The sequence below is a fragment of the Mauremys mutica genome, chromosome 9 (assembly GCF_020497125.1).
Source record: "Mauremys mutica isolate MM-2020 ecotype Southern chromosome 9, ASM2049712v1, whole genome shotgun sequence".
NCBI classification, from domain to species: domain Eukaryota; kingdom Metazoa; phylum Chordata; order Testudines; family Geoemydidae; genus Mauremys; species Mauremys mutica.
In genome coordinates, this window is record NC_059080.1 from 80,673,136 (window position 1) to 80,700,428 (window position 27,293).

Here is a 27,293-nt window from a genome sequence, read left to right on the forward strand (position 1 = left end):
AGCTGAAACTATTTCTCAGGAGGCACCAAGTCAGATTCTGCCACCTTTACTTATGCTAAGTAATACCTTGCTCTGCAAGTAGTCCAGAGGAAATTGTTGGGCCTGCTAATAGTACCAGGGTTAGCATCTATTGGTAGACTACAGATGGACAAAAGGCTTAGAGTTTTGATCTGTTCCCAAAAGTTAGGAAGTCTGGATCAATCAATCCAAAATGGATCTCTCTTACTGGGATAGGCCCAATCTCTGGATCTGGATCCAACATTCCAGGGGATTCAGATCCCAGTGTATGATTTCAACTCCATTTGTAAAAGCATTCCATAGTTAGAAAGAAGCCTGTTAACATTTCCCTTTATCTAAGTGAGCATGACTAAAGAACAATTCTGCAGTTAGAATAGCTGATTCGAAGTCACATATATCAATCACTTGGCTAGTGCAAGATTCCTGCCCTTGCTGCATTTGTAAACACTGAAAGCGACTGTTAAGAACAAAACGAACAATAAAAAGGTGTTGATACATTGTATAATCACAGCAACATGTGTTTTTAATGCAAAAACAATGACAAAGAAAAACAAGTGACCTACTTAATCTCACAAAATAAACATATTTTTTTCCCAAGCAGTTGGCATAATTATGTACTATTCGGGGGCTTCCTGTTTTTCATTCACATATTTTGCACAAGTTCCAGAGTCGTCATATTCATGAATGCTTTGAAATAGCATATTTGTTCCCTAGGAACTCAGCACTGAAGTGAGACAAATGAACATGAAGTTGCGTTATGCATTATGCATTCATGCATTTATCTAGAATGAGGGATTTGTACAAAATGTAAAACAACATCAGAATGAGCAGGCAGCAATACTGGTGCTCGGCAGAAGGCAGCCAACTGCATTAAAATCCTGCATTCATTGCAATCAGTATTCTATAATCCTAGTCCACATTTTTTTGGACAAGGCCTTGCATACATTCAAGAGGTTCTCCAACACAAACACTGTCTAGCTCCAATGGGAATAGCAGTAAAATATTGTCAGATGAGAAAGAATCGCTCTTGAGGTGGTAGTGCAGAGCCTGAAGCCAAAGGGCAACATGTGCCATTGTTGTTTTTTTGCATTGAAGCACTTTAATGCTGCTATTCCCCCTGCCCCTGAAAGCCAGTCAATATTTGTTTTACATTCCTTGATTTTTTACTCTTTCCTCCCCCCACCCTCCAATTCCCCAGCTACCAGTCTCTTCCTGCCCTTGCTTCCCTAGCTCCTTACTTCCCTCTCCGTTCTCCTGCTTCTCTTGCTCCCTGTCCATTCACTCCTTTCATCCTTTGTTTGGCCACCTTTGGCCTGGGTGCAGGCCTGATCCAAGACCCACTGATTTTAATGGGTTTGGCTCAAGCCCTCAGAGGGGGTCAGCTCTGCTGTCCTGACAGCCTGATAGCTGAAAGAGAGAGAGTCATGATCTGAAGCAGCACTAGCCCACTCACCTTGCAATTGCAGCTGCCTGGTACCTTCGGGCTGGGGAACTAGCAGTATATATACACTGCAGCAGGGAGCTAGATCCTACCCCAGGCAGACAGACTCATGCTAGCAGGGCTTGAGCTAGCATGCTAAATATAGCAGGGTGGACGTTGTGGGTTGGGCAGCAACCCAGGCTCTCAAGCCCACCCAGCCCTAGGTCTGAGCTCAGATGGGTACCCTGAGTCTTCACCAGAGCTGCAACCTCCACATTGCTATTTTTAGTGTACAAGCTCAAGCCCCGCTAGCACAACCCTGTCTGCCCGGGCAGGGAGGCATGCTCCACCTGCACTATAGATGTACCCTAAGAGCACTGGACAGGTGGACTGGAGGGGTCCCAATATTGTCACTGAACACAGCGGTTTAGCAGCAGCTAATAGAGCTGGAGACTATATTCAACATTATTCCAGCCGTATAGTTACTATCCCTGTGTGTATGTTTTGATTTGATTTGCTCTAGCTGAGGGATACAGCACAAAATATTTTTGTCACATGACTGGTTAAAAAAATAAACCAGGAGAGCCAAAACAAATAGATCTATTAAAAATACACACTGTATCAGCTAACATTCAAAATCTACAAACAGGCATTTTGATGCAAAAAGTAGGGACATTCCACTGAAAAATATTGGATTAGGAGAACCTTCTATAGGGAGAGAATAGAAAAATGGTAAATATGGCACTGTCATTGCTAACTGGTAATTATAGAAATACTCAGTAAATATGACTTCCTATCAGAATCATTTAGCAACACTGGATGCTTTTTTCCCTTTTAGAAAACGGAATGTTCTGACTTGTAAATTACTAGTTAGAGGTATGACCACCACCTGAAATAAGGTGAATTTTCCTTTATAAGGGTTTATTGCAAATGCATGACAAGACAAATGTCTGCAATCACTGACTGCCACAAGTTCAATAGTAATTGCATTTGCTGTACCATCACTAAATATGCACCAGGTGCATAAAAATCTATTTTAATGATGTCTCCATGAATAATAATATCCTGTATTACAAAAGAAAAGAAGTAAAAGGCCTTTTACATATCATGAAAAATGTGTTCACGGTGTCAGCAAATTATACCTTTAAACCCAAAATAAAGCTATCTTGCTCCCTTCAGGGAAGTTTTGTGTATTTTTGTAATTAACTCACTTGGTTTTCAACATAATGCAGAAAAAGCCCTTTTCTCAAAACCATGTGATGATGGAAGCCAAACTACTTAACCTGCTATGTATGCAGTAACTACTATACTGACAATCAACAATTTAGCATATAATTACAAACATAGAAAACATCTCTGCTACTGTATTCAAGTTACATATACAGGCAATATCAAAAATACATAACAAAATATTTGGAAAGCAAGATTTTCTTCCACTTGTTTAATGCTCATTTCAGGATGAGAGCAGGGGGGACAGGAATGCTGAAAGAAGTCTATGTATAAGATCATTCCTTTTCACCACACTCCCATCCAGAAACAAGCACTCAACAAGAGGAAGAAAAAGTTACCATACTATTTCATTTAAAGAGCGGAAGACGATCTACAAGTTACTTGCGAATCTGAATGAATCCCAATGCTGCAAATCTGTAGTTCATGTATGGAAAGACTTAAAATCAACATTAACAAACGTAAATACAATTAAGATAGAAAACAGCTTTATGAATGAAGTGTCCAATCCTGAAAACACTTATTATTGGTCATAGTGATTCCCACCGTCAATAGTCCCATTGACTACTGATGGCGGAAAGCATTATCCTAAGTAGCATTTCCAAGATGGGGTCCAAAAAGGTGGGCTCCTAAAATTCTCTCTGCAAGCAGCTAACAGGTCTAGGGAAAAAAGCAATATATTTATTGCATTAATTGCTGAGCTCTGCTGATGTGTACAGATGTGCAGAACTCTATTGTTAAAATTTACATGCATTACAAATACAGGACACTGTGAAAGTTCAGATCTGTTGCATGCAAATAATTCACTTTGTCATTTCTGAATAAAAATACATACATACATAAGAAAGGATCACAGAATCTATTTACATAATCTTTGACAGGAAACGGCACATTAAATCAAGACTGAAACATTAGCTTAAAATTGCATTTCTAAATAATTTAAAAGTCAAGGACTATACTTCTTGCTAAAAATCCTTAATTCACTGAAATAGTTTGTAAACACTGAACATATACATGTATACAATTTACAGTCTCAGAAGGAAATAAATTTCTGGTTTATCATCACTGCTTGACTCCATCTGCAAAATGGAATCATCTGTACAAAACTGGTCATTGCATCCATAACGCAAAGCAGTACATGCGCCCTCTGGTACACCCCGACCTTCCAGATCCTCCCCACTGAAGTCATTCAGGTATCTTGCTATGTAAGAGCCAGTGGAATGCCTGTTGATAACGTGAGCTGATACTGATGGTTTGTTTCTTAGAACTACCCCTGCTATGCTGCTAGCATTAGAAAGTTTTTGCTTGTTGGCTTCTTGTCTTTCCTTGGCACGACTAGCAATGTTGCGTACTCTGCTTTGACTTCTGGATGACAGTTTTCTGACCAATGCCTTGGGGCAATCATCCTCATTCTGCTTAGAATACAAAGTTTGACAGTTGTCTTCCTGGTCAAAGGACACCAGTTTTCGCAATTGTTCTGTCAGAGTGTCTGTAGATTGTGGTCTCTTAGTTTTCATAGCTGCAACTTTCTTGTCTCTCATGCCAGATGTAATAAAGCTTCTACTTATGTATTTGTACTTGCTTTCAAAATTGCAGGAGATATCCTCTGATGTCAAGTCTCCCAGGCTCTTGGATTTGCAAGGACTAGGCTGTTTGACGGCTGCAGTAGGAGGGTAGGGCAAAGTGTTCTTGGGTGTAGGTGAATGCATATTAAGTCTGGATCTTTGGGAGACGTACAACAAATCATTCTGTGTATCTAAAGTTTGCAGATAATTATTATGCAAAAAGCCAACACTCTGAAATGCTGGGTAAGGAAAACTTTGATTTCTTGCAGTCCTAAAATTATTTGAATTCTCCAGGGCAGCACTGTGAAGGTCCTCATTAATTAAATTATTCCCCGAGATTCTCTCACAGTAGCGTACTGAGTCCTGATTAGGCTTCAGCTTCAGAGAAGCAGCAAGTTGGCTCATATCTTCTCTCTTGAATTCATATGCAGTTATCAGGAGGTCTTGGGAATCCCCATCAACTTCCATAAGACTGCTGCCTGCTGAGGTTATACAAGCAGGAGGGTCAACTATTGTATCCTCCAAAGTGTAGGAACTGCACTCCTCAAGGGTTTCCCAATTTGTTCCACACTTCGTTTTGGGATTTGCTGTTAGCAAACGGAGAGGGGAAGTGCAAGGAAGGCTATTTTCCACACAGTCTGACTTCTTGCAAGCTCGTTCATCCCTTGGTTTACAATCAGAGGCTGGTGAAAGAGATGCCTCGTGGATAATTGTGTACACAGAATACTCTGTCGTCTCAGGGCTGGAAAACACTGCAGTATCTGGTGTTGAGAATAATGGTGATTCAACAGACTTTACATTAGTAAAGTTTTGTTTAAGGGGTGTACTTAGATCAACAGTAAACATGTGTGGATGTGCCGACACCACACTGAAGGTTTGGTTGCTGGTGCCAGGAAGACTTGAAACAACAGTCAGATTAGTTTGGTCATCTGTAACATCAAACTGTCCAATCAGTGCTGAGACAGAACTACTCATCTCGCTCTCGTTTGTTAAAGAAACCTCATCTATGAGACGAGAAACATCACTATCTTGCAGAGCTGCAGTCGAGTGTAAATCGTAGATATCAGAACAGATGGTGGAAGATATGTCAGTCAGTGAAAAAGTGGTTACAGTACTGCTCATAATGACATCATATTTATTACTGTCAAACTTCTGTTCCTTTGCAGAAACACAACTTCCTGCCAGTATTTTTTTCTCCTCTTTACACCCTCCAGTCTCCTCTTCTCTCTTTTCATCTGTGTAATTTGTATCTTGTATTTTTTCTGTACCAAGATCAAAAACTGAAACCTGCCTTATATGAACAGGTTCATTGGAAAGGTGACTTTTCTGATATTCTGTGGAGTGATTTGTTTCAGCTATCCCACTTACAAAGTCAAAGCTTTCTGCATGTTCATGTACAGGTGATTCTGTAGAACTGCCAATTCTGGCGTCACTCTGGGAAGTAGCTTTTTTATGCAGAGATGCAGAATTTGAAGAAGGTGCAGCTTGCTCAGGGGATGAAAAGATATGTTCTTTCAAGTTTGTTTGGTTCACACTTGTACCATTGTTGCTATCTGCTAAATCAAATAAAAAGCACATTCGTTATACATGTTTTGTTTACTATCTGCTAACAACTATTTTGCCTTTAGACAGACAAATGGAGAATGTAAAATTAGTTACAATTGTGATAAGACTTAATTATGGGGTTGTGCAGGTTTAGTAAAAATTATCTGTGTGATATGAATAAATGGGAAAATATAGTTGTAGGCACTTCATTGAAGCTTCCTTTGAATGTCTATTACATCAGACATGTGATGTAATATTTGTTGTAAATAATGTCAATGAGATACCATATTTTGCACATGTGGCATTACCTTCAGTTGTGTTCCTATTCAGATTTGTACTATAAAGAAGCATGGCAATAAAGACAGAACAAAACAGCTCTGTTAAACAACATAATATATCTGGAAACAAGAGGCATGTTTATAAGAACTCTGAGTAAAACATCAGATAGTTGGACCCCATGCAGAATGTTTTTGGAAACGGTTTATGTACAATTTCAGATTTAATTTGTGAGCCTCTAACAACATTTAACTTTCTAAACTTCTGCATTCATAAGAGAACAAGATTTTTAATTCCATGAAAGAATAAATTGTACATGTTTCTACATTAGCTAATCAAATTCTGGTTACATTTCTAAAACTATATAGGCTGAATCCTGCCTCCATTACTCATTGCTTACATAGGTAAGACTCCTGTTAACTTCAGCTCCACTTTTACCTAACTTAGGGCTGGATATGTATAGCAGGAAATTGTCTTTTTATGAATTACACAGTTTCTAACATTCAACAGAAATAAGGTACAACTAGAAAAAAAACAAACCACAAGAGTAAGGGCCTGGTCCCTCATTTATTATGCATTCAAAACTCCCAGCATTGGGGTTTATAGTGCACAGGCAATGCAGGATCGGTCCCTGAATTATAACAATGAAAACATTCCTAATGTTCTCAAGACCAAGCATATTAAGTTGAAAGGATCTCCACATACTGATTGAAATGATCCATATTTGATTTTTTTCGGTAGAGAACATAGCAAAATGGACAGGGCCAAATTCAACCTTGGTGTAATTCCAGTTACATTAGTGAAGAATAATTTAGCCACAATATTTTGCTGCAATGAGCCTTTGTTGGGTTCAGTTTAGCAGCCTGCTATTCTTTGCTTTCTGTAATAAAATATGGACAATTTGTAACCTGATTACTTCCTTTCTGGGACTGACCTCTCCCCTAGTCTGAAAAATTGGGGCTGACCCTCTTTTTCTGCAAATACCACAGGTAGTTCACACATGTGCATGTGTCTTTGCCACATCCCTTCCATCCTTGCTCAAGATAAGTACTGCCATGGATATGTGAGATCCTTAGTAGCAGATTGACTATAACTAAGGAAAAGATTTTATCATGGAGGTCATGGAAGTCACAGATTCTGTGGCTTTCAGAGACCTCCGTGACATTCTCAGCTTCAACCCCGTGCTCTTGGAGCTCTGAGCCGCTGGACCTAGAGCTCTGAGCTGCCAGATGGCAGGGGCCGTGGAGCTCTGAGTCTCTTCCCCCGGAGTTCTGAGCCACTGCAGGCGGTGCGGGCCCCGAAGCTCTGAGTCGCTATGTGTGGTGGGTGCCTGGAGCTTTGAGGCATTGTGGGTGGGGATTCAGCTGCTGTCAGCCACACGGCTGTGGCTGGAGCCCTCCCCACATGGCAGGGGTCAGGCTCGCAGTCCTCCCCCAACCTCCATGCAAGGCTTGGACTTCATTTGTTGTCATCTCCCCCACCCCCTGTTATTTTTAGTAAAAGTCACAGTTGCAGACTTCCCTGAATTTTTGTTTATTGCCTGCGATCTGTCTGTGACTTTTACTAAAAATAATCGTGATAAAATCTTAACCTTAACTATAACTTCTTAACAGCAATGCCTTCTTTGATTATGTCACCTATGTACATGGACCCTGAAGAGGACACTGTAAAGATGCCTAAATAACTTACCTTGGGTGAGGCAGACTGAAGTGGGAGATCAGTGCCAGAAAGAAAATAGTCAAGGAACAAATTTTCCATTCTGGACCTTGATCTTTCCCCCTGTGTAAGGCATCTGGGAAGCACTGATCAATAAGGGAAAATTAGTAGGGAGGGAGGGCTAAGTAGGACACTAGAAGAATGCTCCCCTTTTCTGTAAATTAGCATTCTTAGTCTATTTGAGACCACTGCCCTGAGCACCTTCCTAGCAAAGGATGTTTCTGCGGAGGAATGAGGTCAAGTCTTTAGTGTTTTATTAATGTAGTAATAGATGACCAGATGGTGATAGCATTACAGATTTCCTCTGTGATGGTTAATGCCCTTTGTCCCCACAGGCCACCACAGAACATATTGAATGGACTGTGATCCCTTATGGAATAAGTTTATCTGTGGCTGAATATGCTTTGGTGATGCCACAGTTTATCCAGCTAGCTATGGAGGATTAGGGTCCCTTCAGGCCCAATCATTTAGAGTGGGAGGAAACAATAACGATAGAACAGTTCTGCTAAGATACGTTTTAGTTGCTCTTCTTGCATCCAGCATATGCCACACTTTATCTTGTGGGCACTGAAACTTTGGGAGAAAAACTCCTTACTCTATAGGGAAGGAAAAGTTAAACTTAGTTGTGAATTATTCTGGAGTATGATCCTAGAGATACAGTAAGTCCTCACGGAAGATACAGTAAGTTCAGTGTCTTTCAAGAGCAGAGGAGATGTGATTGTGACCAGGAAGCATGTCTTTACGGAAAGGAAATAAAAGGAACTGGATGACATCAGTTCACAAGGATGACAGCTGTACCACTGTGGTCAGAACCCAGATTCAGAAAATTGGCCTAACTGTGGTTTTGGATACAGGTACTGCCGTGTGGCTCAGCTGATCTCTCACAAGACTTAGAAGATTTTAACAATACAATGTGAGGTATGATGATGGGAGGATTTAGGCCCAAATCTAGGCCATCTAGCAGAAATCCAGAGGGCCTGGACTGTTTAGTTTTCAGGGCTGATCCATCCCGATGCCAGTAGGAGAATTTTGTCCAAATTCTTATATAGGCCAAGAGAGTGGAAAACTTGCACAAAGATAAGAGAGTCTATAACTGTGGAGGAGTATTCCATCTTGTTTAACGCTTGCCACTCATTACCTAAACTGTGAGGTTCAATAATCTGGACAGAGATACAAAATGGGCCAGAAAACAGGAGAGCCTGCCTGCTGGACCATGGAGTACATCCTGCTTGTGCATCCCCAACTTAAATTGTAAACATTTTGAACTGCTTGCATGGATTTTCTTTAAAGATTGATGTAAGAATTTTGACTTTTTATATTTGAGATAAATATCAAAATAAAATCTGAAAAAAAAAACCCAGTTCCACTAGGTCTGAGAACCACAACCTTCTTAGCAAATTGAGGGTGATTAAAAAGGAGAAGGGCCACAGTCATTCCAGTCTTCTAAATCACTCTTCCTAGTACTGGAAGAGGGAGAAAGCGGAGAGAAGCTGATTCAGTCATTTGTGTGCCAGAGAGTTTATTCCCAGTGACATTTAGTCTGGTTCCCTGGTGAAGAATAACCTCACCTTTGTGTTCTGGCTGAATGTGAATAGGTCTCTTTCGAGGTGGCCTAGCTCCCTGGACCATTCTGGGGCTGTCTATCTGCTGATAACTTAGCTTACTCACTTTTGTGAGGTGGCCCATTTATGAGGATCACACCAGATCACTGTGTCGCTAGCACGTGGTTGCCAGTAAGGGCTTCAGAACACTGAAGAACCTTTGAAGTCCCTTCTAAGGGTGTCTTCTATCTTGCTGTCTGCAGAGTCTTCAGGAATTACCACATCCTCTACCAGGGATGCCCACGTTGCAACAGCCTTCTGGCAGATGAAGATAGAACCTTTGAATTCTAGACCCCTGCAGAAGCCCTAATGACTTATCTGAAGGAGGAATACAGGGCGATGGGGAATTTTGTTTTCATTTTGCTCACTGCTCCCCCAAAATCAGCTTTTTAAAGCTAGGGACCAGATTCTGTTTCTTCCAAGAATACAAGGAAGTAGGGCAAAGATGGCTTACGGCTATAGACTTTCCCTTGATAGGGGCCTGGCTAAGCCTGCTCTAATTTAAGAGTGGCTGCAATAGCTCTGTAGGGTGCCAGTCCATAGCCAAGAATAACCAGAATGCAGACACACGCTGGCCATGCCTCCTGCCACCGACATGTTCCCGGCATGCTTCCTGTATCAAGAACTGAAAAGGGGACAGTGGTAGAGCATTTTGGGCAGCTCTGCACTATCTGAGGAAACCCCTTATTCCCTGAGGGGCCAGTTTTACTAGGTGAACAGCCCTTTTATATTACTGGAACAGCATGAAGGGGCCAATCTGACTTTCAGATTGCAGTGGGTAAAACAGAAGTGCTGAATTGCTGCTCTGCACTGCCAAAAGTACGGAACAAGGGTGCAGGGGGGTATGGCCAAGCTCTGGAGCCCTGGAGATGTCTGGAGTATTTGCAGAAAGAAAAGTGCCGCTCAGATGTTTCAGACTGGGTGAGAGCTCTCGATCAGGAACGAAAATGTCTCAGACACCAATGCCACAAAATTACAGACTTTCTGGAACTATTCAGATGCTCCTATGTGTCACCTGTTTGGCGCACTGAGCTGGGTCTGCATTTCATTTGCCCAGGTCTTACGCCAAAGTCCACTGGCTTCACCCCAGTGTATCAGATATCAAGCTCAGGCCCAGTGGATCTAAAATGTTTTTGTTCTGAATAACTTCAAGAATCAAAACATACTATATGTGAGTGTTTACATTTTAATCTAGGAATATAAAAAATAACTAAGATTCCAGCCTCACCCACCATTTTCCCCATATAATCCAGGTTTATAATTTTGTAACGTTCATTTTAAAGGACAATGTCAAGGTTCTTAGATTCAAAATTTGACCTACTTTTCCCCTTTTACATCTGTTTGCAAAGTCCATGTTTTTCTTTATATACATTGTTTCCAAAACAAATGCTTCCTGCTTTTTTTCCCTTGAAAAAAAACATTAAAAATACACAATGCTCATAGCTGTCATGCGTAAACTCACAGTAACAAACCCAGAGCTTGAAAATGATTGAGGAAATAACAATTTTCGCAAGGATGTGGATTTCATCTTCAGGCTTCTAAAGGATACTTAAAAAATCAACTGCTAATAAACTAATGTTTTTAATTATGAAAAGAAACTTTACAAGTGTTCTTTAAGCAAATCTGTAGAAAATACTCTAATCCATTTGCCTAGTCTGGGGAGAGGCAACTTTTCTTGGGTTTCAGGAAGAAGTTTAAAAATGCAAGTGATACTTTTATTGCATATCACTTTAATAAGCGTAACAGTCATTTTACATCCTATGGGGCTTGATCCTGCAGTTCTTATTCACGTGAGTTCAATGGAACTACTCACATGAGGATTACAGCACTGAGCTTAATAATATGGTTTTAAAGCTACCGCACTAAAAGTCACTTTGGAAGCATCTTACCAGAGGTATTTTCTTCTCTTTTGGTATCTTTAATGGTTTCACATTCTGGTGAAGACAATCCCATCAGAAGGAATTTGTCAACTGGCATAGAAGCAGGACGTGCTTGCAAACTCCTCGTTGTACGCCTTATAACTCCTTCCGTGTCTTTCATGTCTGTTGGCTCAGAGGTACCGTCTTTAATTTCTGTAGCTTCCTGAAAGCCCATTTTGCTCTTCTTCCTGCCTTTTGCCGGAGCACTGGCTGTGCGTCGGAGAATTCGATCACCAATTGATCGTTTCCGCACGTAATGCCCATTGTTTTCAGCAGAATTGTGTTTGGGATTCTTGTTAAACAACCCTTTGAGTCCTATCAGCTGCCTATTCTGAAAACAAGAAAACAACCACAGTCTTTAAGTTCAGCCTGTGTTTTAAACTGCTATTGAATACATATTTGTGAATCATGAATGCAATATCACAAAACAAAGCAAAGCAAAGCAAAAATTCACACCAACTAATTCACACATATTCAGACCAGGAAACAATCAGCATAGGTCACCATGAGTTCGTGCATGTATGAATTCCCCCTCATTAGGAGGGCAGCCTGCCATAATTACTGTGGATCTTTACTAGAAGTTTCCTAATCAGAGCTGACAAGACTGTAAGAAATGCTCTGTAGTGACAGGCTGCCCGTTAACGTAGAGTTTTATGACATGGGCCTCATCAAAGCAACATTTAAATATTTCAGAATCTTAATGAGGAATGAAGAGATATAGTAGTTATGATACATCATGCGACTGGGAACTGTTTGATAAATCTGTGCCCAGCAAGTGAAAAGTGCATGCTAATGAAGACTACCTTAGTGGCTCCTAGAAAGTGCAATATAGTATAACTGGGATTGAGGATTAAAGGACTCCACTGAAAGGAAAACAAATGCAAACATATTTGGCTAACATTTTCAAGGCTGTGACACAAGCAAACAAGATTGTTGGTGTAAGTAATTCTCTATAGTTAAGTCATTTAAAATAGATTATTAATCTTACACCAATTTCAATCAGATAGACACTTCACTAGGCATTCTCAGTTATACAGGGTATGGAAAGTACCTCCAGGTTTTAAATATATCTTGTAAAAAAACCAACACAGTACATCATTAAAGTAAGCATTTGGTGGCGGGGCAAAATTTTATACAGAAGAGCTCAAGTCTCACAGGGTGTTTTTTAAATCCTCTCCTAGTGCTATCATTCAGCCCAATTATACTATGAAATTACTCAGAAATTCAATGTTTTCCTTAACTCTGTCCTCTCTGAAGAGTATGCGAGCCAAATAGCAATCCCTATTGATTGTCAATGACATGGGATTTCATTTGTATTCACTTGTGCTTCTGGATACCTACAGATCCTGGGAGCCCTACAGATCCTGGGAGCCCCTATACATTTTCTTCAGTCCTTTTAATTTTCTTTTAAGATGGATTTAGTGTTGGTGAAAGATGCCAGACTGATCACTTCAGAGACTGAAGATCTCTGTGTTTCCACAGAACAGATACAGACCAGGTGGTGTCAATGAAAGTTGCTCTGCAATGGCCTCCACCCTTTGTTGAAGGGACCACTTCCGGAGGTAAGAGCAAGTAATTCAGTTCCCATGTGCATTCAGTCCCACTTACATGCCGAGACCAGGGTGCCAATTGCGGGGTAAACACCTGTACATATGAATCTGGACTGACATCCCCAACTCATTTAACATAGGGCAGGATGTTCATGAGATGGTCACAAATTCAGTCACTGTTGAGCTGAACGGTGTTAAAACTGGTGACCTAGGCCCCGTCTACACTCGCCTTCTCCCCTCAAATGTTTCCGCTGATACAGATCTACTCGTTGGAGCAACTGTAGGTGCTTTAGAGCAGACAAAGTGGTGGTGGTGTTGGTTTTAGATCCTGTTGTTTAGATCTGCTCTGAGCAGAGAGAAAGACTCTGAGCTACCTGATTCCTCTTTTCACACTCCTTAAAAAATAAATCTAAACATAGTCATTGAAATGAAGGTCTTTTTTATTCTTGGTATCCCTCTGTTTTAATTAATTTATCTATGCTGTTGACTTCTGGTAATCCTTTTAACTCCCTATTTATAGTAACTTGTACACCTCTTGTAATCTGTTGAACAGAGGGAGTTAACGCTGAAATAATGAGTAACGCACTGAGCTTTCGCTTTCATTTTAAAACTTGAAGTTTAAAAATTTTACATCTTTTGAAACATGGCAGAAAAGCAACAACACTTCACATGCTACAACTTAAACGGTTGAGAACTAAAATCGGAGTTTAAAATGTCTTGTCAAATACCCAGAAGTAATGGTGTGACTACAGCTCTTGACAATTACTTTTTAAAAATAAAGTAACTTAAAATGAGCCTATGGGGTGTACTTAATGTACCTAGGTGAGGAATGAATATTAGGTGACAAAGAAAAGAGCATTCACAGTTATGCATGCTAGGATTATAGCAATGATATTGCTTTGAGGTTAAAGTGATCTTCAGCAAGGGTCAGGGGGGAAATTTTATATTATGGGCCTTATTCTCCATCTCCTTGTGCTTTGTGCAGTCATTTATATAAGGGCTAAGGGAGTGAAACTGCACTGATGTAAATGACAATACAAGGTGCAGAGCACTGGAGAAGGTGACGACACAAGGTGCAGAGCCCTATGTCTCTTGCTGTTGTTCTGTATATTTTGCTTTTCTCTGAAGCGTTAGGTGTTAGCCCCTGCCGGACACAGGACTCTAGATTTGATACACCACTAGTCTGATCCAATATGAAAAATGCCATGTTCCAAAATTGTAGGAATCAGTCAAAGCCCCCATTCGTTCTGCGAGGTTATACTGATGCATCTTAACCCATTGTTGCCAGCAGTACGACACAGAAACATTTGTAAAGTATTTATGTTCCCATGTATACCTACCTTTCCATACATTTCATTGATTGTTAGATGGACAAATATGGATGCTTCAGTTAGTCCCTCTAAGTACACATGACGATAGCCTAATAAAAAGAGAAAACAAAGTAACAAAGAATCAGCACTATGCATTTTATGTGCAGTTAGCAAGGCTGTCCATACAATGTCTTTTGCAATTATACATTTCATATACAGTAACTCTGAGCGATTGTTTATTAATAATAACACAGTCTCCTTCCATAACATCTTCCATCTGAGAACCTCAAACGGCTTCACAAACATTAATGAATTTAGTCTTACAACTCCCTAGTGAGGTAAATAAGTATTTCTCTCCATTTTACAGGTGAGGAGACAGCTACAGAGGCTGAGACTTTCAAAAGCCCATGGAACTGGGCATCTAAATCCCTGAGGTAGCTTTGAGGATTCCCCGTCATAGCTATTAAGAAACTTCCCTAATGTCACACAGGAGGTCTGTGGAAGAGCTGGGCACAGAACCCAGCTGTTCTGACTCTCCATTCTATGCTTTACAAAACTATCCTTCCTCCTATTTTCAACTAAATATCAAAGTCAAGTCAATGAGTGGAACTAACCAGGCACAAGACTGCTGAAGGCCACAGTTCGTTGTCCAACAAAATCTCGACCAATGGGATCATGGTCCCAAACAAGAAATCGAACCAAAGCTATTTCAGGCATGTGGATGGTAAAAGTGAGAGTTTCCTCCCAAACAGGGTTAAATCCTATGGGACAAACAGAATAGAAAGTCAGGAAAATACCGCAGCAGCAGCAGCCGACGTTGACGTTATTATCTGTGAAACACGAGAGGTAAGGAAAGCAGTCACCCAAACAGACCTGATGCACAAGTGACTGTACATTATTTCCCATGAACTATATATATATAAATATATATATATATATATATATATATGGAGATATACCAATCTCATAGAACTGGAAGGGACCCCAAAAGGCCATCGAGTCCAGCCCCCTGCCTTCACTAGCAGGACCAAGTACTGATTTTACCCCAGATCACTAAGTGGTCCCCTCAAGGATTAAACTCATAACCCTCAGTTTGGCAGGCCACTGCTCAAACCACTAAGCTATCCCTCACAGTCACTAGCAGACAAATAAATGGAGCAGCTGCAACATAGCCATTTCCTTTCTCTAAGTGGGGCCTTTGCTTTGTGGCTGCTACCATAGGCGCTGACTCCGTGGGTGCTCCGGGGCTGGAGCACCCCGGGGGAAAAAATGGTGGATGCTCTGCACCCACCGGCAGCTCCCCGCCCCCCTGCCCCAGTTCACCTCTGCTCTGCCTCCGCCTCCTCCCCTGAGCGTGCCGCTGAGTCATGCTTCTCCCCCCTCCCTCCCAGCGCTTGTGCCGCGAAACAGCTGTTTCGTGCGGCAAGTGGTGGAGGAGGAGGAACACGGCGTGCTTGGGGAAGAGGCAGGGCTGCGCCGGGGATTTGGGGAGGGGTCCAATAGGGGCAGGGAGGAGGTGGAGTTGGGGTGGGGGTGAGCACCCACTAGTGCCAAGGAAAGTTGGCACCTGTGGCTGCTACATGGGAGTTGAGCTGTATGCGTAGCAAGCCAAGAGGATGGAATGAGGAGAATAGCCACTAATGCAGTCTGTGTAAATTACAATGCAAAATGCAGCACTATGATGTGCCTATGCAGCTGTCTGAAGAGATCCATATGCAGAAAAATGAGTGGTGTCTCTCTGGCAGCTTTTATGAACAACAGAAAGGGTCTGGACTGAGCATCTGGCAGAGAGTCTGCATGTGGCGGCATGGCAGGGCAGACTGCTGTGCTACTTGTCTGAATGGTCAAGCTCAGATAGGCCAGGATGCCCAGGAACTGTCCCTGTGTTTCTCCACAGGTCACTGCCATTCATGAGAACTGACAGCTGCATCTCCCTGGCTGTTCCTTCTGTTGCTAGCCTAGTGTCCCATAGGGGTTGATGTGGCAGAGAGATTGTCTGTGGCATTGTTTGTTTTCATTTTGTTTCTCATTACTTATCTATACCATGCATGCTGTATGATAGGTACTAGGGACTCTACGTAAAGGAGACATACGCAGAGTCAAGGAAAAAGAGAGGGAGTGTGAGGAAGGCATTCTCCCTTCTCAACCACTCCATTATCTTATTTATCCCACTCCTGAAATTTTTGGCTAGAAAGCAGAATTTTAAAGCTCAAGATCCAAGGATATATCATCCATCAAAAGACACTCACTTGGTTTCATGTGCTATCGAGCTCTGCAGTCCAACACCGATGCAAAAAAAATTAATACAGTATCTGACTGATATAGTTGGCTGCAGACACAAGCTTTTTCTTAACCATTTTGTTTTTCTTGGTTCTGGTGTTGGTCATCATCTTACCTGCAGACAGCTTTTGTCATGTCGCTGTTTCCATGATTCTACCATGAGAAGTTCAATTATTACTCATACCTGCCCTCTTCCCAGGACTCTTGTTAAAAATTGAAGGTTTAGCCTTGTTTTCTTCTCTTCTCACTAGCTAGAGGATTCCAGCCCATTCTTCACTCTAGAGGGACTGTGGCTTGAGTATGTCAGAACTATGTTAACTGCCTAATAAGGATCAGATCCTGCCACCAATAACTTACCCTGCAAATTGTCCCATTGTAATCACTATGGATACCTTCACCAGTGTTAGTGTTCATTGGGACTACCAGCATAACAAGGTATTACTATAGTATTACTTAACATGAGGCAAGGATGGCAGAATCTGTCCCTAAGAGTATAATTCAATAACCATTGGAGAGAGAATTACACATAGATGTAGCAGAGAAGAATAGACCCCAAAAGATTAAAACATTCAGGGCCTGACTCTCATGTATGCCCTGTTGCCTTTATATAGCTTTGGTGGGGGAAAAGGGCGATAAAGGGGGAGAAAAGAGCCTCAGGAAATGTCCTCTACACAAGGAGGCCCTCTGACAAGAGCCAAGCTGGCAGAGTAGCTCTGTGCTAGCCTCCTCCATGTCCCTAGGTGCATGCCGGGAACAATTCAACAATAATTTATAGTCAAATACTATAAAAAACTGCAGGCCCAGCTAAAAATCAGCAAGGAAATTTCACCCTTGTCACTCACTAAAAGGTAATTCTCAAACTCATCAGGGACATCATAACATGGAGAAGGACCAGAATGTCACACAAGGACATTTGGACAATCTTGAAAACTGGAGTTATAGAAATGGGATGAAATTGAATAGTGAAAAGTGTAAGGTCATGCACGTAGGGACTAGCAACAAGAATTTTTGCTACAAACTTGGGATTTATTGGTTGGAAGTGACAGAGGATGAGAAAGACCTGAGTATACTGGTCAACCATAGGATGAGTATGAGCCGCCAGTGTGATGTGGCCATGAAAAAGGCAAATGCAATCCTAGGATGCATCAGGGAAAGTATTTCCAGTAGAGACAGGGAAGTGTTATTACCATTGTACAAGGCCCTGGTGAGACCTCATCTGGAATACTACATGCAGTTTTGGTCTCCCATATTTAAGAAAGATTAATTAAAACTGGAACAGATGCAGAGAGAAGCTACTAGGACCAGAGGAATGGAGAACCTGCCTGACAAGAGGAGACTTGAGGAGCTTGACTTGTTTAGCCTAACAAAAGGAAGTCTATGGGAAGATATGATTGTTCTCTATGAATACATCACAGGGGCAAACACCAGGGAGGGGGAGGAATTATTTAACTTAAGGGCTGATGTTGGACAAATGAATATAAACTGGCCTTCAACAAGTTTAGGCTTGCAATTAAACAAAGGTTTCTAATTATCAGAGGAGTTAAGTAACTGGGTCCTATAACACAATTGTTATTGGAGTGTGGAAACTTCTGAGTCTAACCAGTTCCTAACTTGGCTTGGCTGACCAATATGGACATGGCAAACAATGCCTGAATAACTGCATTATGTAGCAGCCTAGATTACAGCATAGTATGACCCTATTTGCATTGGTTGACCAAACCATATTAGCATGTCTAAGCATGGACATTTTTTACCCTTTTAAGAAATTTGGACTAAACACAGTTTCTAACACTCTTTTGTCCAAACCATAACAGCAACAGCAGCTGAAAGTGATTTTACTGGAACTGATGTGAAACACAATTTCTCAAAATGATTAAAAACCTTGTTTAGGTGGGGCTTAAACCAAATGAGGAAAAAGTCTATGCAATCCCTGAAGGATTAGTAGGTCAGCAGTTGTCACCCCAGCATTCCACAGCTTGCCTCTGCATTGATCTAGGAATATATTTTTTATTATTTGAAAATATGGTTGTACTTCATATTAAGGATACATTTATAAGTAACTTATAAAAGGCTAATAAATGATTAATAGAAGTTATAAGCATATTACAGACATGAGAAATATGTTTTATTGATGGTTCTAAATACATCCGTAAAGGTTTTATAGATAGTTATATGCCCTTATTTTAAACAATTTTTTGACCTGTTTATTAACTGTTTATAAACTATTGATAAATATTCTTTTAATATAAAGTGTGGCTAAAAAATATTATGTTCATCACTCTTTGCGTCTCTGGTAAATTATTCTAGTCATTCATAATTATTCAATAATTTACTATAGAAAAGAAGAAGTAGGGTATGTTATCTTACCATTGTCATCAACCACTCTGGTCTGGTCTTTACAGCAATCTACAGGTAACCCAATAATTTCCACCTCGACAAAAGGATCTATTATCTATTTTAAAAAACAACAATTTAAAAGCAACTCGTCGTTATATACCATTAAGCTCTCACATAAATGCACATTTGAATGCTAAAGCCACTGCTCAGTGTGATTTTGCCAGTAGTGTGATTATGGGAAATGCCACAGTAGACTGCAGGATGATGTAGGTTTCATCACTACTGTTTTGTGACATTGGGACATGTGGCCAGGTGGAACAAACTTTCAGATCAGTGCTAACAGCTGAAGAAATACTAACCAGCAGAATATATAGAATACAGGGATTGTGGGGAAAATCCAGATCTAATGTGCAAATCCCGAACATCTGAAAATTACTGGCATATTTTAATTTAGGAGAAAAGCTCTCTTTAGGACAAATGCTGCCATGTCACTCCCAGGCATTCTAGGACAGTTATAGTGAAAAAAAAGTATTTAGTATCACTCAGACTACTTTACCTCCCCTCTGTCTCCTAATACTGAATCTGGAGGCTTGGGTAGTTGCTGTCCACTGATGACTTTGAGAATAAGCTGCTTTTTAGGGTTGGCAGGAAGTGGATCACTGGAATAAGGGTTGAATGTACCTAAAGGTTTGCAGAGAATGAGAAAAAATAAAACCTTAATATTAGAAATCCTATACAGGAGGGGAAAAAAAGAACTTCTACCCTCCTGAATGCATAGAAATAAATAACATCATATAATCACATGCTTGACTGGGCCTTCTGACTATAACTTAATTTCTATAAATGACATTGGCCCTGATGCAGAGGGCTCATTCAAGGACCTCTAACGACATTAGCCCAGGCCCATTTTATGAGAATGATCCTACCAGTTCCAGTGTTAAACTGGCTCAAAGAAATAAGGTGATTTTAAAATGATGGTGGCGAAACCAAAACCCTAAAAAAATAGAAATGTGCTCACTGTATGAGCATATGGATCACTGACTCCTGTTCCAGAAATACTAGCATGCCCATTGATTTCAGTGACAGATCTGACTGAAAAAGCTGACCGCTATGGGGTGTTAAGCAACTTCACCTCACAAGTTGCTCAGGCTGGTCTACACTTTGTAGGAGGGACCCAGAATATCACAAGACTGGGTGCTAATAACTTACCTAGATTAACTCTGAGAGATCATATCATATCATAAAGCTGGCAGTCATTTTGTTAAAGTTTATAGCAAACACTGCAAATGGGCCTTTCATTAATCGTTTAAAAAGTCAGATGCAAACCAAGCGAATTATTTTATATATGTGTCAAAAAGCTCCCACGCAAGTTCTTGTTTTAATTCCTTGTTTTATTCTAGATATTTAGCTCTAAATGCAAAATAATGGAAAACTGACTGCAAAAGTCATTTTCTAAAATAACTGCTATAATAATAATAAATGTGTAGTATGACATTACCTTTGCACATCTGCTGAGGTTTGAGGACATACCCACAGTTGCCATTCATCCTGAACTTTGCTTGATTAACCTGCATCATGCGCCCATCAGACTGGTAGTTTAATGCCACTGTTGAATTAAGAGATTTAGGAATCATTGATAAGTGTAACTGTAACTTGCATTTAATATAAAGCTCATGTGAAAACATTACATACATAAAACACCTACCCAGCTGGCAACCAGCATTCCAGTATGGTAAGGGGTTGAAATTGCTGGAGTCAATCCGATATGCAGATGGATAGATTCTGGTGAGCTGTTTCTGGTTGTAAAGTATAAACTGCTCAGACTTCTGCTGCACTACCTGGTGGGCCCTTGTTTCACTGAATGATAACACATTTCCCATAGTCCCTATGTGTTTATAGTTAAAAAAAAACAAACAAGAATAACAACTGTGAGACAAATTGCTATATTCACAGGTCAGCTACACTGGTGTATATCTAGAGTAATTTGGACTCACATCAGTGGAGTTAGTCTAGATTCACAGACCATCATATCATGCTTGCTTTGCTCTTACAGCTGGAGATCAAGTGGAAGAGACATACAATATAGCCGCTAATTCCCATTAGGCAATATTCCTAAACTGTGTTGAGTTCAATAAAGCTGTTGTATAATGAACTCTTTCCATACCTATGATTAGGTTCTCCCTCATCCTACCTCCATATACCCAGGACATCTTTCAGCTACCTCCTGACAGCCTGCAAATCCCCTCGGGCTTTGACAATCCTCTTCCACACCACCCTGGAAGGACAGATCACATAGACCTCAGAATAGCACTGCCTTGCTGTTGTGCTCTTTCTGTAACCTTGCCCTACCTCACCTGCAAGTGTGCACCACTAGGTCTTTCCTCTGTAGGGATTTGGGCAAGGGCTGGAATGGGACGGAATGGACCAAGGCACCAACTTCCATTTGCAGGACTGTCCCTTGCTCGGCCTCCTGCTTTCCAGGCTTATGTGGAAAACCAGGCAGTAGTCAATGCTAATTGAAAATGCATCATATCCTGGAAAGCCCCAGCCGGAACTGTTGCTGAGAAGCTATAGGGGACTCAGACAATGACAGCGTGGCTAAAATCTTGCTGAAGCCTTGTAGCGAGGGGGAGAGAGTAATCAGCTCAGCCCCACAGAAAGTCACCTCCTTCCTCTATGGGTCTCAGGATACCCTTCCCCGTGGATCCCCCAGATCCATGGGAGGAGAACTCCTATGCAATCCACAGTCTCCTCCATTCATTCCACTAGAGGAAATGTTTGCATGAAAGCTTGGGTTCTCATTTGGGGCCTAAAACATTACCCTGATTCTCACCTTTCCCTAAGTCAGTAGGCATTGTCCTGCACTCTTATATAGCTTGTCTCTATGGCTGAAATGCTTTTAAATGTAGGTTCATAATTCTCTGCACAGTATTTTTTTTAAGCAGAAATAACCCTTGCACTTGAATTTGCTTTTTCTATCTTCCATATAGAGACAGCAGCAAAGAGTCCTGTGGCACCTTATAGACTAACAGACGTATTGGAACATGAGCTTTCGTGGGAGAATACCCACTTAGTCGGATGCATGGATGTATTCACCCACGAAAGCTCATGCTCCAATATGTCTGTTAGTCTATAAGGTGCCACAGGACTCTCTGCTGCTTTTACAGATCCAGACTAACACAGCTACCCCTCTGATACTTGACAGATAGAGACAAATACTCTAATTAAACAGAGCCCCTGAGCAGTATCTTTCACTTTCAGATATTTAAAGCTGCTCCGTGGCATAATTAGTCTTTGCTTATATTACTATTCTGGGAGAGTTGAAAAAGGCAGTAAAAATTGCTACAGAAATTAAGAAATGTTTGCAGCTAATAAAAAAGCATTTATATTCTTTTAAAAGAACAAGTGTTCACTTTCAGCACTTAGGAACTGATCTGTAAGACTAGACCTATGATCCACAGCTAGACTTCTGACAGTGGCCATTACCAGATATGTCAGAAGAAGGTGCCAAAAGCCTGTAGTAGCAGTTGTGGAATAATCTAGTCACAGGACAAGTTTCTTCCAAGCCCTATTAGTTAGTTGTTGTCTTGTGCCTTGAATCGTGAAGGTTTAGTTCCCCTATAAAAATGTTTAGCCTATTGTTGAATCTGTGCATGTTCTTATTCATATAAACATCTAATCCTAGTAAAAATGCTACTAAACTCTTGGCCTCAATGACATCTTGCGGCAATGAGTTCCTCTAGTTTATTAGGCAATGTGTGAAGTATTTTCTTTAATCAGTTTTACATCTATTGTCTTTCAGTTTCACCAAATGTACTCAAGTCCTTGTTTTATGTGAAAGGGTAAATTTCAGCACCCAGTCTCCCACCTTTATATCAATCACACCTCCGCTTATTCATCTTCTCTCTAAAGAGACCCAGTCTTTTCAATGTTTTTTTAATGTAGAAATCTTTCCTCTGAGCATTTTTGTCTTTTTTCTGAGCTATAGTGACCAGGACTAAGCACAGTATCCTAGGTGGAGATGCCCAACATGAGAAACTCTAAAGGGGCCTGATTTTCAGAAAATACTGAGCATTCAGCATCTGAATATCAGACCCAAAATTCACCCAAAACAACTAGTCACTTTTAGATTTCTTGGCCTGAGCTTCTCTACGATGCCTTTATCCTCCTCAATTACTCCATTTACTCACTGCTGGTCCGAAAGCCCATATATTCCCATACAAGCTGACATAGAATTTCTTGTTTGTTTTTACATCTTTGGCTATCGGCTCTTCTAATTCCATCTTAGCCCTGTCAATTTCTATTTTACCTTGTCTAGTAAAACAACAGTAAGCGCTTTGGGCCAGAGACCATGTGTACCTCTATACAGCACCTAGCATAATGACGTCCTGATCCCAACTGGGGCCTCTGAGCATTACATAATATTAATATTAAATAATAGCAGCATACTGTTATGATAAAAGCTAAGATAAGTTTCATGATACAGTAAAACCATACAAGCGTCTCCTGGAAGAGTCTGCCTTCCCAGAATCACACAGAGGGAGTATTACTAAATTATGAAACTCACAAGGAAACTGAAGAAATGTGGGAGGGCACATTTCCCTGGGAAAGAAAAGGATGGTGTTATACCAGTGGTGGGTAACCTGTGGCCTATCAGGGTAATCCACTGGTGGGCCGCAAGGCAGTTTGTTTACATTGATGGTCCGCAGACACAGCCACCCGAGGCTCTCAGTGGCCGCGGTTCACCGTTCCCGGCCAATGGGAGCTGTGAGAATTGGCGCAGGCCACAGGGACATGCTGGCCGCCGCTTATGGCAGCTCCTATTGGCTGGAAAAGGTGAACCCCTGCCACTGGGAGCTGCAGGCGGCTGTGCCTGTGGATGGTCAATATAAACAAACTGTCTTGCGGCCCACCAGCATATTACCCTGATGGACTCCAGGTTGCACACCACTGTGTTATACTATCTTTCTCCATGGATAAAGATAGGTGATAAGAACTGATGTGCAACCTGGTCAACTTTTAAAAGTTCTCTGAAAATAGAGGAAACCTAAGACCACAGCTATGTGTCCCATCCAAATATATAATCAAGTGAAATAACACTTATATAAGTAAAATCTACATCCACAGTCTCACCATCATCTACTATATCTTGGGCTGCCACAGAGTTTGTGTACACCACTAAATCAGAAAGAGCACGGCACAGCTTCATGGTTTTTCTCCGGCGGCCCAACCTGTTGAGTAAGATTATATATTAAAAACAAAGCAGATTTTTATTTTTAATGCTTACAAATTATTTAAATCTCCCCTCTGTAATTCTGTCCTTTTCAAAAAATTAATTCACAGCTGAGCACTGTTATATCCATTTATACTATATAACAGGGGTCGGCAACCTTTCAGAAGTGCTGTGCCGAGTCTTCATTTATTCACTCTAATTTAAGGTTTCGTGTGCCAGTAACATATTTTAACATTTTTAGAAGGTCTCTTTCTATAAGTCTATAATATATAACTAAACTATTGCTGTACATAAAGTAAATAAGGTTTTTATTTAAAATTAAATTAAAATGCGGAGCCCCCCCGGACCGGTGGCCAGGACTCAGGCAGTGTGAGTGCCACTGAAAATCAGCTCGCACACACACGTGCCATAGGTTGCCTATTCCTGCTATATAACTATAGCTGTTTCCTAACTGAAAGACAAATTTAAATAGCAAGAAATAAAGGAAAAGCAACAGGCTTACTAAACAGGATTTGGGGCAATCTCTAAGATTATGGTTCATTCCTCCTTCACACTCCTCCTTCCCCCCAACCCCCTGTCTTTCTCTCACACACACATACACATTCTAGATATCCTGTTATACTAACAAAAACAAGATGGGCAACCAGCTTTAGAAAAAACATCAGAAAAAGGGACATTTTAAATGCAATAAGTGCATACTTGAAAATGCATTTATTCCATTCTCAGCTGTAATGAACTGGGAGAGGCTGTGATGTGCTTTTATTCAGTCTATTTTCATGTAAAATTGATTCTGGCTTTTTTTCACTAGCAAAGTATTGCTGCACCATTTCTATTCAATTTGAGAGTAATTATTATTTGTATTTCACTGAAACGCCACATAACTCAGTGTTGGGATTTTACGCAAATACATTTCAACAATGCAGGTGACACAACAGATTTGCTATTGAGAACTGAGATGGCATATAGCACAATATGGACATTTAATGGCAAAATCTCTCTTTTTCAACTATGTCAAAAATTGTCGGGATTTCTGACCTGTACAACTGCCCAGTTTCCTTTCCAGAAGAACTTTGTTGACTTTCTTCATCATCAGATGTGCTATGTGATTTGGACCTTGATTTGACAGCTTTCTGTTGGGAAAATCAATGAATCCATCTGCCATGTAAATCCACAAAACTTTACTGGCATTAAATGGAGTTTAAGATGCCCCAAAGGTGCACAAGGTGACCTGACTGGTATTTTATATATCTCATTTCTATGATTAAAAAAAATAACAGATCTGGTTTTGATTCAAAATAGTCCATGGCCATCGTCTTACTGTCTCAGTGTAATGTATTAGAGAACATGGGGCTACATTCTTGCTGGCAACTCTGCAAATACAGGATAAAAGATGGCCAAGGTGGGATCTGTGGGTCAGCTCTTGTGCCCTGATTTTTACTCTCAAAAAATCTAAGGTCTTCACACCCCACAGGCGCTCCATGGATTAAACAGCAGTGCGGTAATCTGGGACAGGGTTTATAGACATCATCCACATGAATCCCACCTCACCTTTGGACCCACTATCACGTTACACTCCTCCTTCACTTGCACTATACTTTTGGTACAAATAACCTGCACATGTGCTTTTTGCAAAGCCTAATGAGAGGACAGATTATAGGTGGGAGATAAAAATGAGGAGAGCCAACATTTGACCTGTAATAAAACCAAAATCATAACTGCTGTTTCCACTAAACTTGTATTGGTCATACTGGATTTCTAATGTACTACAGTATATTTAATAACAGCAAAAGATCTTTAATGGACAGTAACACAAATACAGAATGAATTGCTTCCAGCTATGACTTCTGCGCCATTTATAAAAGAAGATTAACAAATATATTCCCAAAGAATTGAACAAACAGTCTCTAAGCAAAATTTTCAAACATCTTAAAGTTTGTTTCTGTTTTATGAGCCATACAGTAGATGAAAGGATCAAAAGATTCTAATTCCATACGATACACAATACAATTTCTATCTACAATAAAAAGGCTAACATTCCAAAAGAATTCTCTTTTCATAAGCATCTCTCTTTTAAATAGCAACAATGATTGCAACTGTAGCTTTTGTGATGCCAACAAGTAGCCAGTTTACCTGAAAATATCTTTTCTACAGTGTAGTCTCTCCAACCTTTGATTTCAACATTCTTACATATTCAGGGACATTATGACTGCAGTTCAAAGAGCTCTTTAATTTCCCCTCTCAGTATTAAGAGGTGGCTACTGCGTAAGTGAGAAGTCCTTTTCCTTTCTCTCGCAGATTAATCCTACTACATTCCATCTGAACTTCACTGATTTTATTTCATTTAATACGGTATACTAATAGAGACCATAACTGAGTTGATCCCGCTGTCCTCAGAGCTGAAATAGAATAATCAACCCTTTTGGAGATTATCTATGCTGTTTAGTCTTAAATCTAGGGGCCTGGGAGTCTGGGCTCCTGAATTCCATTTACAGTTCTGTCAATGACTCACTGAGTGAACCTGATGTAGTTACTTCACCCTGATTTCCAAAGTTCCAAATTTTCAAAGCATTTACATTTAATACACTTGAATAAGTATCCTGGTTTTCACAGGGGCTATGCACACACAGCTTCCAATTAGGCCATTTATTTAGGAGCCTAAATTTAGATTTAGGTGAGTAATTTTAGGTACTAATATTTAAAAATATTGGCCTCAACCCCCCTGTGCCCACAGGGTATCCACTTAAAGTTATCCAGCATACTGTTTTGTTGTGAGAATTCATTAATGTCTGCTTAGCATTTTGAGAGTCTCATTTGGAGGTCTCTGTACGTGTGAAGAATATTACTACTATATATCATACTAAGCATTCTTTTGGCTGCCAGCCTGGAAAATGACAGTGTTCTAAGGGTTAAGTTATTCTAAGTCTGTCTTGGTCTGTCTGCAGTAGTCATTAAAAATATAATACTCTGCCTTATTTATTTCAGCAAAGATTTGAAGTAAATGGGGCATCCAACTGGCTATATCCAATTAGAATAATTAGTTGAAGTGATTAAATTATTAAAATGTTTTCCACTCAGTGTAGCCAGTAATTTCAGGTTTTTAGCAACTGATTTCTTTATCTGGCATCCCAGTATAGAGCATTTATTCTCTTACTGATGTATATGGGATTCCAATGCATAAATGCCCATTAGCGTGTATGTTACTTGCAGAAATCACCTGTGTATTGAAGGGATAGAATTTCTTATTGCTTACCTTTTAGTTCCCTGAAAGACAAAGATTGTGAACATGTGCACTTAGC

General features: G+C 40.5%; 1 protein-coding gene across 1 annotated transcript in view; it reads right to left on the minus strand.

The window, feature by feature from the left end:
- Positions 1 to 434: 434 nt before the first annotated feature.
- Positions 435 to 27,293, minus strand: part of PLCH1 (phospholipase C eta 1) — a 137,581-nt gene continuing 110,722 nt past the window's right edge. Inside the window, exons 13-23 of the mRNA XM_045031540.1 lie at positions 25,033 to 25,127; positions 23,898 to 23,995; positions 20,470 to 20,649; positions 20,263 to 20,370; positions 19,321 to 19,445; positions 18,795 to 18,879; positions 14,762 to 14,908; positions 14,178 to 14,257; positions 12,091 to 12,150; positions 11,258 to 11,618; positions 435 to 5,786 (exon numbers count right to left, since the gene is read on the minus strand). Of these exons, the coding sequence (XP_044887475.1) occupies positions 3,691 to 5,786; positions 11,258 to 11,618; positions 12,091 to 12,150; positions 14,178 to 14,257; positions 14,762 to 14,908; positions 18,795 to 18,879; positions 19,321 to 19,445; positions 20,263 to 20,370; positions 20,470 to 20,649; positions 23,898 to 23,995; positions 25,033 to 25,127 (3,435 nt within the window). The 3' untranslated portion in view covers positions 435 to 3,690. The remainder of the gene's footprint in view (positions 5,787 to 11,257; positions 11,619 to 12,090; positions 12,151 to 14,177; positions 14,258 to 14,761; positions 14,909 to 18,794; positions 18,880 to 19,320; positions 19,446 to 20,262; positions 20,371 to 20,469; positions 20,650 to 23,897; positions 23,996 to 25,032; positions 25,128 to 27,293) is intronic.